This window comes from Galeopterus variegatus, unplaced genomic scaffold, assembly GCF_000696425.1.
Source record: "Galeopterus variegatus unplaced genomic scaffold, G_variegatus-3.0.2 Scaffold2012, whole genome shotgun sequence".
Classification (NCBI taxonomy): Eukaryota; Metazoa; Chordata; class Mammalia; order Dermoptera; family Cynocephalidae; genus Galeopterus; species Galeopterus variegatus.
The window spans coordinates 272,712-286,629 of NW_007728123.1; the positions used below are offsets into that span (position 1 = coordinate 272,712).

Below are 13,918 nucleotides of genomic sequence, written 5' to 3' on the forward strand. Positions count from 1 at the left end.
ACAGTCAGAACACAAGGGACATCCAGAGGAAAAATCAAATTTATTTTATAATAAGTTTGGCTAAGTAGTTAAGAATAGCAAAGAAAAGATTCAAACTGCTTTAAGAGAACTTGGGGAGAAAACCTAGACAACTATTAGAAGGAAATAAAGGCGATCACCATTCCAGCCTTAGCATCTCCTCCCTCCTTCAGAGGCCATGGCATTCTTACTGACCGCCGGGGTTATTTTACAGTTTTCACCTCCCCAAACTACTTTACTATAAAGAGAGAAATACCTATCTATCACGTTTTTGTTTTTACCTTAAATAAATAAGATGGTAATGGCTCTTCCTCCTCCTTTTTCACTTTGGCCAAAATCTCTTGCCATTCAGCTTCATTTTTCAGATGCCTGATGGCTTTAGTAAAATAAGACAGTATGCTTTAGATGATGAGAAAACCTACACACTTTTTAACTATACTGAAAGCATTCACATAAACAAAAAAAGTCACTTTTGACTGGGAATAGGAAAGGGTTTAAGCTCACTTATACCCATCTTCGCTCAAAGAACTTGCACCTTAACCTCAGTACTCTGTTCTGTTAAGGGCCTGGACAGTTAAATTTTGTGAAAATACCTATGGTAAGATAATAAGGATTGATATAGTCCATAAAATAATATAATGCAACATTCAAATTGGGGCACAGATAATAAGTGCAAATTGATTTAAACAATAACTCTAGTTTTGATATTATCAGAATTTCTTTTAATCAACAATTTGCTATGAATCCATTTTGTTATATAACTATCTCAATCCCACCTAGAGAATTTTCTTATTTTGGATTGGGGCAGAAGTCTATGAGGTATATCAATATGTGTGGCAAATTATAAAAGAAATAAAACCAAAAGAAAAATAGGCACTTAATTTAACACCACCATATAAATTCTCTTGCCATATCTCTATTATGTGAACTAACTAAGCCTTTCATAATATGCAGAATAATGAATTTTTCAGTCTCAGGTTTTAATAACATAACATAACAATACTATAATTAAAAGAAAAATGTTCTATTACTCTTCACCTAATGGGGGCTGAAGCTCATATCCTTGCTGAGCCGCCCAACCAACGTGATGAAGAAATGGATCCAAGTAATACAACCAATGTTCAAAATTATCAGAACTTTCAAGTCCTTCGTAACGCAGCTTCAGCCTTCCCCCAATGTTTTCTACTACAGTAACAATCCAAGTGCTAAAAGAGTCCCGGAAAGCTTGACATTCTAGCCTGGATCCTGGAGCAATGAGATCTAAAGGATTCCTCCCATTACGGAGCTGTAGGTTAAAAAAAGTAAAATAATTAAATAAGAGAAGTTAACATAATATTTTAAAAAGTCAAGTTCTAAATGATCTCAAACAAGCCTTCATATTTTTTACCCATTTAAAAGCCAGTGACATTGAATTGTCTACTATCATACAAGCCTCTTACATTATTATTTGTAAGTGATATGAAAATGTCTATCAAAGGAAATCTACCTATAGTGCAATAAAATTATTCTAACGGATCTCTATCTCTAGGACTAATTATTTAGTTTCATTTATTAAGAATTTAAAAAATATCATTACTTTGTTTCTGATTATAAAAGTAAATATGATCATCATTAAGGAAAAAAACAAATATAACAAAAGTCGAAGTTCCCTATTAATCCCACCTCTAAGAAAAGAACCACAATAAACACTTTGGCATACTCTTTTTCTACACACAAGTCAATATCTACCTTTGCGAGTCTATCTGTCTCTTTCTCCTATTTTTTGAAAAATGGGAGCCCTGTACACTTTTTCAATTTGCTCTTAATTTAATACATCATAGATATCTTTCTATTATAGCAGAAATAAATCTTCCTGGTCTTTTGAACTGTTTTGTGAAATTCTATATTATAACTGGACAATAATTTATCCAATTATACCTACTGATGGCATTTCAGCTGTTTCTGATTTTTTTTACTCATTTTGTAACAATGTTCTTTTTTTTTTTCCCCTTTTTGTCTTTTTCACTGACTGGTAACGGGATCGCAACCCTCGGTGTCGCGCCTGCACCGGGGACCAGCAACGGGATCCCAACCCTCGGTGTTGCGCCCACACCGCGCTCAACCAGTGAGCGGGAACCAGTCTCCACATGGGATCCAAACCCTTGGCGGGAGCGCCGCCACACTCCCAGACGGCGCACTCTCCAGTGCGCCACCAGGCCAGCCCTTGTAACAATGTTCTAATGAACAAAGTAAGACCTTTTGATTACACTGATGGAAAGGAAAAGTTTAACTCTCACCATCCAGAAATATATTTTAAAAATTACAATAAAGAATGGAAAAGGAACACTTACACTTCAAAGTCATCGCTTAACCATTTCTTAAAACTCAACCTTACACTTTTTTCCTAGTAAGAACTGCTCTGTGACATTTACACACCCAGATATGCCAAAAAAAAAAAAAACCCTCCCCCAAAACAACAAAAAAACATATGAACAAGTGGAGGAACACATTCATAGCTCAAAGTTAGAATGGCAGGATCATGGTCAATGCAAAACAGGATATTTTATCAACTCATTTGTTAATGATTTTATCAACTCACTCAAATTTTACTGAGTATTTAGTATGTGCCAGGCCGTGGCTAGGCATAATAAAATGAGTTAGGTATAAAAAATAAAAAAGCCTGAAATAGAGTGTTCATCAATCAAGATTTAAAAAGAATGTGAATGAATCACAGAATTAAATGTAAAAGCTAAAACTATAAAACTCTTAGAAAAAAATACAGAAGTAAATCTTCTTGACCTAGGGTTAAGCAAAGCCTTCTTTTTTTTTTTTTCCCTTTTTGTCTTTTTTCGTGACCGGTAATGGGATCGCAACCCTCGGTGTCGCACCCACACCGCGCTCAACCAGTGAGCAGACCGGTCTCTATATAGGATCCGAACCCTCAGCGGGAGCACCGCTGCGCTCCCAAGCGCCGCACTCTACCGAGTGCGCCACCAGGCCGGCCCAAAACAAAGCCTTCTTAGATACGATATCAAAAGCACAAATAATAAAAAAAACCATAAATTGGACTACATCAATATGAAAAAGTTTCATGCCACAAATGATAAAAAGATAACCCACAGAATGGGAAAAAATATTTGCAAATCATCTATTTGATCCATATTTGATTCCAAAATATATAAGGAACTCTTACAACTCAATAATAAAAAGACAAATAACTCAATTTAAAAAGGGGCAAAGACATTACTCCAAAAAAGGTACATAAATGGTCATAAGCACATAAATCATGCCTAGCATCATTAACCATTAGGGAAATGCAAATCAAAATGAGATACCACTTCGCAACCACTGGATAGCTATAACCAAAAAGATAACAAGTGTTGGCAAGAATGTAGAGAAACTGGAACCTTCATAGATTGCATTTCACAGATGCTACAAAGAATGTTGCTAGTATGACAGAAAGTGACAAGGTATAACTTAGAATATCATAACCAATAAATTCATTTCACAAAATCAAGATATCTATATTCATTAACGAACTCACACTAGTTTAAAAGGACTACTAAAAGCAGGTAGGAAGTAGGAATATGACAGGTCCAGAGTCTTCTGAGCAAAAGAAAAAAAGGTCTCAAATCACCTGGTGTTGTAGTTATAAATGCCCACACTGAATTGGAATCAATCCCTTTTCAGTTCCATAGTAAAAGTCCCAAAAGGCCCCATTTTCCAATTGTGTAAAAGAATCTGGAAAACCGGATAATTCAGAAAATTTTTAGGCACTGAACAAGCCATCAGTTTGCAACCCCTGAGGGTGAAGTGTAAACCTCCCAATACCTATGTCTATATCTCTAGTAATAATGTTTATTTGCTTCAGAGAGGGAAATTAGCAACCAATTTTAAGACTCCTCGGAAAATTATATGGGTTTTCCACACCAATTGGGCATGCAGTAATACTCACGCCCTCTAGCAGCGGAACAGGAGGACTACATGCTCCCATCAGGGTCTGCCGCAGAAACTCATTCCAATCAGACACTTTATCTCTGATGCCTAGATGAGGAAATAAATGACTGCTTACTCAGAATGTCAGCCACAGAACACAGAGACACTAAACCAAACAGAACACAGAGAAACTAAACCAGTGGAAATGGCTTAGAGGTACATTAGTCATTTTAAGACCTGAGAGCCTAATGTATTGCTTCTTTGAGAATTTGAAAGACAAAACAACACAAGAACAAAAATCCTTCCTAGATAGAGCTACTTTTTGTTTAGTTTAATGGCAGTTGTATACAAAACAAAGAGAAGGGGCCCAACTATCTGTTACTATAATTTTATCCAAAAGTTACCTACTTTATTTTTTACAAAAAATTTCAAACATACATAATAGTAGAGAAAATGGTATAAAGAATCCTCATGTACCCTAGCTTCAAGAACTGTCACCTCATGGTCAATCTGTTTCATCTAAATCAGGAGTTAGCAAACTACAACTGTGGGTATATCCAGTCTGTTGTATGTTTTTGTAAAGTTTTACTGGAGCACAGCTATGCCCATTTGTTTATGTAGTGTCTGTGGCTGCCTTCACACTACCAAGGTGGAGTTGGGCAGCTGTGACAGAGACCATATGACTTGTAAAGCTTAAAATATTTACAAAAAGGGCCGGCCCGGTGGTGCACTGCTACAGTGCGCCGCTTGGGAAGCGCAGTGGCGCTCCTGCCGAGGGTTCGGATCCCACGTACAGACCGGTTCCCGCTCACTGGCTGAGCGAGGTGTGGGAGCAACACCGAGGGTTGCGATCCCGTTGCCGGTCCCGGTCTGGTACGGGCACGACACTGAGGGTTGCGATCCGTTGCCGGACAAGAAAAAAGACAAAAAGGAAAAAAAAAAATTTACAAAAGGCCCTTTACAAATAAATTGCCAACCCCTGCCCTGTATCCTCACACATTCCACCCATGCCCAACCAAGGATTATTTAGAAGACAATTCTAGATATCATATAATTTCATCCTTATACATTTCAGTATATATTTCTAAAAGAAAATAACTTTTTACATAACCACAATAAAATCATACCTTAAAAATAAAATTCCTACATATCAAATATTCAGCCCATGTTCAAATTTAATTGTCTCATAAATGATATTTTCAAGTTGTTTGATCAAATCAGGATCCAAATAAGAGCCATACACTGCAAATGGCTGATATATATCCTAAACTTCTTTTAATCTGTAGGTTCCTTCTCACTCCCCCTGCTCACTTTTTCTTGCAGAATATATATCTTTTGGGAGATAGCCTTTCTCCCATATAGTGTTTTTTAGAGTTTGGTTTCATTGGTTGCCTCTCTGTGGTGACCTGTTTTTCCACTATCCCCTATATTTTCTATAAATCAGTATTTAGAGCCAGAAGCTTGATCAAATTCAGGTTTGACTTTTTGGGGCGTGGGGGTGGGGACAAGAACACTTCACAGGTGGAGTCATATCCTTCTATCAAGAGGTACATAAGGTCTGTTTCTCCTTTTGTGACATTAGCAACTTTCAATGGTCACTGCATAGGTGTATTGATTCATTAGGGGCTAAAAATGGTGATATTCTATTATTCCTTCTTCATTTATTAACCAAAATAGTTCTATAAAGGAAAACTTCTCTTCATCAATTATTTGATTACCCTGAGGTAGAGTTCACAAAAAGAAGGCAGGATATACACTTGATTCTCTATTGTTTCCCCATTACCAGTCTTCAAAATAATCAGCTGGTTTCCTGACATCCTCCAAAGGTGTATAAATAAGGGTTTTGTTTAAAATTTTCACTATGAAGCCATAGAGTAAAACATAAATGATATGTTTCAAGCCACTGCAGCTATTGTCCTTGACAATATCCCATCTTTAACCACAGGGAGTCTCTTCAAATTGACTTCTGAGTCCTATTGACACCACTAGTATTAGTAAATAATCATTGATTTCTTTTTTGCTTTTTGGTATGACAAGACGTTCCAGGCTCATCTTGGATATCTCCTGTGCCAGTCCAGGAACTAGCTACTTCTCCAAGAAGTCCCAATTGGTTTCAGGACAAATGGCATTTAGAGATCATAATTGGAAAGGATTCATGTTCAGAGTGCAGGGAACTCAAACAACTTAACAGTAAAAAAAACCCAGATAACCCGATTAGAAAGTGGGCAAGAGAGAGGCCGGCCTGTGGCTCACTCGGGAGAGTGCGGTGCTGATAACACCAAGGCCATGGGTTCGGATCCCATATAGGGATGGCCGGTTGCTCACTGGGTGAGCGTGGTGCTGACAACACCAAGTCAAGGGTTAAGATCCCCTTACCGGTCATCTTTTTTTTTAAAAAAAAAAAAAAGAAAGTGGGCAAGAGAGCTGAATGGGCATTTCTCAAGGGAGGATATGCAAGTAGCCGATGGACACATGAAAAATGCTCAGCGTTGTTCAGCATCACTCGGCATTAGGGAAATGCAAATCAAAACTACATTAAAATATCATCTCTCCCCAGTAAGACTGGCTATTATCAAAAAGAACAACAGATGCTGGTGAGGATGTAGAAAAGGGGAACCCTCCTACTGTTGATGGGACTGTAGATAGATGCAGCCATTATGGAAAATGGTATAGAGGTTCTTCAAACAACTACAGATAGAACTGCCATGCAATTCAGTGGAAACGCTGGATATATACCCAAAGGAATGGAGATCATCACATTGAGGGGATACCTGCACTCCCATGTTTATTGCAGCTCTATTTACAGCAACCAAGAGTTGGAATCAACCTGGATGTCCATTGTGTGACAACTGTATAGGGAAAATGTGGTGTTTCTGCATAGTGGAATACTACTCTGCCATAAAAATGAATGAGATGCTGCCATTCACAGCAAAATGGATTAACTTTGAGAAAGTCATGTTAAGTGGGGTAGGCCAGGCACAGAGGGAGGAATGCCGCATGTCCTAACTCATAAGTGTAAGCCAAAAAATAAATAAATTTTTAAAAAGAAAGAAAGATATGACAATCACAATAATACATTGAACTTTTGAAAGGAGAGAACAGAACTGAGGTTATCAGAGGTGGGGGGAGGATGGTAAGCGAGGAATTGGTAAAGGGCCATGAAAAATGATTACATTGTATGTTGTTGAATACACTAATTATCCTGATTTGAGCATCACATATTGCACACAGGTATTGATATTCAATTCTGTAACCCACAGATATGTACAATCAATTATGTAAAAATAAAAAAAAATTTTTAAGTTATCATATAAAAGAATTGGTAGTAAATATTGAAACTACTGAAAAATTGAGAGGGAGTAAAATAACACTAATATTGAATATAAATCCAACACAGTTCTTAAAGATTTATTTGGGGGAAAAATAGGGTGAGGTTCCATAAACTGAGTCTACAATTCCTAATTAAATTTATGATTGTGGGAATGGGAAAGACAGAGAAAAATAAAAACATTTTAAATTCCATTAAAAAAAACAGAGATCATAATTGGGGCACTGGGGGTGCTCACTGCTACTGGGTTAGTGTCTCTAAGCCTTTTCAGTGTCTCAAACTAAGAAATTTCTTCATCTTCTTCTTCTTCTTTTCTTCTTTTTAAAATAAGTCACATCAGGATACTTCCAATACAAATTCAGAAAGACAGTGTTTTTACTTAACCTCACCTACCTAAACTCTATTTCCTTTCTATTATGCTGAAAATTCTAGTTTCCAGTTACACATTTAATTATTAATTTGCTTTATCCCACAATGCACAAGTAACTATTTCAAAGTAACAACATAAACTCTACACCAACAATATGATTACTGTACTGAAAAGAGCTTAAGATTTTTGTTGCATTTGTTGTTGTTGTTGTCTTTAGAGTATATCCCCACTGGGGATGTATTCAAATTACTGTATTTTAAAGTCACTGAAATAGTTCTCAGTGTGGTTATCCCACAAGCTCCATACACAGTTAAGTTTCTTAGATTTTCCTTTTGTATTTTTAGAAATTGCCTTTTTAAAATTTAATTTTGTTTTATATTTATATAAAATATTTACATGGTTCAAAAGTCTAATCTACAAAATAAGGCACATTCGGAAAATCTAGCTTCTATCCCTATTCCCTTCATTCTATTCCCTCCTTTCCCTACAGGTTAACTTTTCTAAATGATTTATTCTTTATTTTTTAAAAAAATAAGTTCGCATACACACACATTCATATGCCCTCCTCCTCTCCCATTCCATACAGTTTTTTTTTTTTCTTCATCTAATAATATATCCTGGAGACCATTCCTTGGTTATAGGAAGACAGTCCTCATTTTATTGTTTTTGATTGTAGCTTTTATCATGAACTACCTTCTTTGTCTTTTCTAATGCTTTCTGACCTGAATTCCACCTTTGTCAGATATCTAAAATGAGATTCCTGGTTTCTTTTCTATTTGCATTTGTCTGTATATCTTTGTCCATCCTTTTATTTTTACCCTTTCAGAATCTCTCTGTTTACGTATGTCTCATGTACATAGAACAAAAATGGGTTTTGCTTTGTGAGCCAATCTGAATTTGTTTTTTTACTTTTAATAGATGAGTAAGCCCACTGACATTTATTGATATTATGAATATATATGGCCTCAATTCTGTCATATTACTAAATATTAAATAAGATTTGTGTGTGTTTGTGTAGTTTTCACTATGTGATCTATTATATTTGAACCAATATTTTCTTTTTTTAAACCTATCTTTTGATATTTAGAACGGTTTGTATTTCTGTTCTACTGGTTACCTTTACACTAATACTTTTACGTAACACTTTTAGACATCTATTTTTTGGACTATTTCCTTCCAGGTTTTTTTTTTTCTATGAACAGTACTGAAGTTAGCTATAACCTCTTTTTTCTCCTCTCTTTCAGCTTCTCATTTTGGGTAATATCCTTTTACTCCCAGTTAACGCTTAAAAGGTAATTAGTTAAATTACACAGCAATAAAGGTGGTTTTTTTAAAAAAAGGCAATGAATGTGTGGGCTTACACCACTATTCACATTCTCTCTCCATTGTTGTCCCATATTTTTTATAATGACACCATATCTACATTGTCAGAGCATGTAGCCATTATATATTATATTGTCTGCTTTATAACCATCATTTAGTCTAAGTTCTATAGCTACACATATACTTAATGTTTCACTACCAGTTATTATGCTAACATTACTTCATTCACTGGTTTTCTGGAGCTCATTCTCTAATGGATTCCTTAGGAAGGGATCATGGGAACAACATTCCTTGAATCCTTACATATTCATAACAGTTTGCATATGGCCTTTATACCTGAAGTCCAGTTTGGCTAGATATAAAATCTTTGTCTCACATTTCCTTTCATTGAATTTCTTAAATGTTACTTCATTGCCTTTTGTTATAAACCACTGTTATAACGCTAACAATCTGTTTCCTCCCTTAACAAGAAACTTGGTATTTATGCCTAAATAACCAAGGGTTTATTTTTTGCTTTAAAGTTCAATAGTTTCATTGGAACACATTTTGATACAACTGTTCTCATTTGATTTCCTACATAAATAGTGAGCCCTTTCAGTATGAATTTCAAGTCCTCTTTTATTTCAGTAAAGTTTACTTGAATTACAATTTATAGTATTTTATTGTTTCATTGCTTTGCTTTTCTTCTTCAGGGACTTCTAGTTTATACACGTTAAATCATTTTTACCTGTCTATATAATTTTTCTCAAGTCCTTATTTCTTTCATCATTTATTTTTTGTTTTTTCCCTTTTTTTCACCTGCTGTTTCTCTTCAGATATTATCCATAGCGTTGATTTATTCCTGTGTTCATTTTAACTTAGTCTTTATTTTTAATATTATTTTATTTTCAGTTCTTGCCTAAGTTCTACTTTTTCGGTTTTCAAATCTTCCTTTTCTCCAATTGTCTCATTTCTGAATTTTTAGAAACTGCATTTATAAAAATTGCTTTTTTCCACTGCTTCTATCATTGTCACTACCTTCTTTTAGCTTGTTTTGAAATGTTTTTATCTAACACAGTGTTCGTCTCTTTTATGTTTCTCTGGAAGGATTTTATTCTACTTTTTTCATTCTAATAATTTTGTATGAGATTCAACTGAAATCCTTTCCTGTTGTTCATGTTTAAATCATATACATTTTCCTAAGAGTTTAGGATGAGAGGGTGGGCATGGTAGCTTCATGTCTCTAGAGCTCCCTCTTATACAGTTTTTCATAAAGTAAAAAAACTTTCACAAAGTAGAAGCCCACAGACATCTCAGGATCCTAACACCCAGATCTTCATTTCTTTCTTTTTTTTTTGTGACCAGTAAGGGGATCGGAACCCTTGGCTTGGTGTCACCCACACCACGCTCAGCCAGTGAGCACACTGGCCATCCCTATATAGGATCCGAACCCACGGCGGGAGCACCGCAGCACTCCCAGCGCCACACTCTCCTGAGTGCGCCATGGGGTCGGCCATTTCTAAATACCCATTCTCCACTACAAGAAACCAGGACTTCTTTGGGAAATGGCTGATCTCAGGGCTGAGACAGGGAAACACTTCTTGAGCCAAAAAAATAAGAAACTGCTCAAAGAATGATAGGAACGTATCAAAAGAACACACTAGCTAACTTGAAGGGAAACCCACTCACCAAATCTAGGACAGTTTCAGCATCAAAATAAATAATGATAGTAAGAGATTATAACCTGCTGAATAAAATCAGAATCATGAGTCTACACTGGCATATGTACCTACATTCACATATACTTACCTAAGTGGAGGAAAAGCAAAAGCTCTTTCTGTAGGAGAAAGCCAATTAAAAAATGTAGAACGATGGGCCGAGCCCATGGCGCACTCGGGAGAGTGTGGCGCTGGGAGCGCAGCGATGCTCCTGCCGCGGGTTCGGATCCTATATAGGAATGGCCGGTTTGCTCACTGGCTGAGCGCGGTGTGGGCGACACCACACCAAGGGTTGTGATCCCCTTACCGGTCACGAAAAAGACAAAAAAAAGAAAAACACCATTTGGGGCTGGCCCGGTGGCGCACTGGATAGTGCGCCGCTTGGGAAGTGCGGCGGCGCTCCCGCCCGAGGGTTCGGATCCCACATACAGACCGGTTCCCGCTCACTGGCTGAGCGAGGCGCGGGAGCAACACCGAGGGTTGCAATCCCGTTGCTGGTCCCCGGTCCGGTACGGGGGCAACACTGAGGGTTGCGATCCGTTGCCGGACACGGAAAAAGACAAAAAAAAGAAAAACACCATTTGGTAATTGCTATGGGTTTAACATGTCCCCCAGAAGTTCTTGTGTTGGAAACTTGATGCCCACTGTAACAGTGTTAGGAGAGAAGAAAATCTGATTGTGGTATGGGAAAAGTGGGGCTCTTAAGAGATGACTGGATCATGAAGATTGTGCCCTCATGAATGGATAATCCATTCACGGAGTAATGGATTAATGGTTTAATTGGTTATCAGGGAGTGGTTCTGATGGCTTTATAAGAATAGCAAGTAAGCACGTGAACTCTCTTGCTCATGCCATTCTCGCCATATGATATCCTGGTCGTCACAGGATGCTGTAGAGAGTTCCCACCCAGAAGAAAGCCCTCACCAGATATGCCCCCCGGACCACGGTCTTCTCAGTCTCCAAAACTGTAAGAAATAAATTTCATTTCTTTATAAATCACCCAGTTTCAGGCCTTCTGTTATCAGCAACAGAAAAAAGACTAATACAGTAACCATTAGAGTAATAATTAGTTTAGATAAAACTTATCAATGGATGCTGAAAGTTATAAGAGTGATGGGATATTTTCATAATATCAAACTATCTTCCCACAAAATATTAATTGAGTAATAAGGGTGAAAGAATACTTGTACATGGAAAAACCTGGCATATATCAACATAATCATTTGATGACGTTAGTATCACCAGTAATAGAATAAATCAAAAGCAGGTATCTCGTCATATGATGCACTGGAAGCACACAGCTTCTGCATTTTTCCTATGAAAAGTGCACTGTCTGAATCTAAGGAAACGTCAGACAAACCAAAACTGTGAGAGATTCTACAAATAACTGGCCTGTACTCCTCAAAAATGTCAAGACCAAGAAAAAGGAAGGTTAAGAAAACTAAAGACACATGACAACAAAATGCAATGTGTGATCCTGGACTGGATCCTTGATCAGGAAAATAAAAAGGGCATAATGAACATTACTGGGACCAGGACATAACGAACATTATTGGGAAAATTGGCCTGTACCTTTCAAACTGTCAAGGTCATGAAAGACAAAAAAAGCCTGAGCATCTGTTCCAGACTAAAAGCAACTGAATGCAACACACGATACAGGATTTTCTTTCATGAAAAAATGTTATTAGGACAATTGGTAAAAACTGAATAAGGTCTGTAGATTAAATAATAGTATTGTATCAAAGTTAATTTCCTCAATTTGATATTTTACTATGCTCATGAAAGCCTCGTTTTCAGAAATACATTTTGACTTTCAAATAGTTCATTAAAAAGCATATGTGGATGGGGGAGAGAGGATAAAGCAAATGTGGTAAAATATCAACATTTGAGGAAACTTGGCAAAAAAGTCTCAAAGAATTTTCTATCCTATTTTTACAACTTTTCAGTAAATCTGAAGCTATATCAAAATAACAAGTTAAAAGAAAATTATAGAAAGTTTAGTATTTTCTTAAATCTGCAGTCTCTCTTTCCCCTTTCCCACCTTTATCTTACTCTTCTCTTTGTTTTTATTGTCTCTCTCCTGCTTAATTTGGATTCTACTCCAAGTAGGGCTCCTTCCTGGGATAGAGCTTCAGTTGGTTTGTTTTAAGAGTTGATAGTTCCCAGATTACTTGGGGTAAAAAGGAGAGAGGACAATAAAAACAGAAAGAGAATGAACAGCACATCAATCTGGCCTAATATACTTAAAAACAACCAGACCAAGTCTCAAACTCAGAGAGCCTCACAGTCTTAAAGGATGATAAGCAACTGAGGCTCCCTATGAACATCATAAAAACCTGAGGCATTGGGGAGCACAGAAAGTAATTTTAAAAGACAGAAAAATGTGCGTTATTTTCCTTATAAATATTTTCATGCAAAATGCTAACCTAAAGTTGGGTAAACCTGTGCTTGGATTGGAGACTGAAAACCTCAAGACAGTGGACAATCCAAATTTTCTTACAATAAGACCTTATGTTGTAAGACTGCAGATTTAAGAAAATACCAGACTTTCTATATCATTCTTGATAGAAAGTATCCTATTACCTTCCGGGGCTTCAAGGGTCTTCTTATTCTGCTCACACCACCCAATGGGGTAGAGATCAGCCTTCCTAATGTCACACCAGAAGTCTGCTCTCCGGTCTTCCCCATAGCCATCATAGCGGAGGAGGAGCAACTGCTCACAGGTGGTAATGATGGTGGCAACCCAGTAGGTTTCAGGATCTGTTCTCACAGCCACCTCCAGTTTCATCCCAGGAGCAAATCCATTTTGTAAACGCATGTCCACCTGAACAAGGAAATGCTATTAAGCACCAAACAAGTATCTTAAGCGAGTATTTCTTTGAGCATCATTCTTTTCTTAAGACTTACAATTCTGGAGCAACAAATGCAACAAAATTTTCTCAAGGATGTCCACCTGAACAAGGAAATGCTATTAAGCACCAAACAAGTATCTTAAGCGAGTATTTCTTTGATCATCATTCTTTTCTTAAGACTTACAATTCTGGAGCAACAAATGCAACAAAATTTTCTCAAGGGAAACCTGAGAAACTCAAATTCTAACTCATAGAAGTGATCTAAACAAAACAGAAATGGCAGTGCTGCTCTGTTCCATCTGACATTGAAGAAAAAATATTTTTACCAAAGCAGTTTATTATGATTACAGGAAATGCTTTCTTTTTTTTTTTTTTTCCTTTTTGTCTTTTTTCGTGACCGGCAACGGATCGCAAC

At 36.9% G+C, this 13,918-nt stretch overlaps 1 protein-coding gene across 1 annotated transcript in view; it reads right to left on the reverse strand.

Moving 5' to 3' along the window:
• The window catches only part of SFMBT1 (Scm-like with four mbt domains 1), an 85,673-nt gene that overhangs the window by 25,908 nt on the left and 45,847 nt on the right, over window positions 1–13,918 (reverse strand). The window contains exons 4-7 of the mRNA XM_008580080.1: window positions 13,235–13,475; window positions 3,953–4,041; window positions 1,057–1,303; window positions 300–394 (exon numbers count right to left, since the gene is read on the reverse strand). Of these exons, the coding sequence (XP_008578302.1) occupies window positions 300–394; window positions 1,057–1,303; window positions 3,953–4,041; window positions 13,235–13,475 (672 nt within the window). The remainder of the gene's footprint in view (window positions 1–299; window positions 395–1,056; window positions 1,304–3,952; window positions 4,042–13,234; window positions 13,476–13,918) is intronic.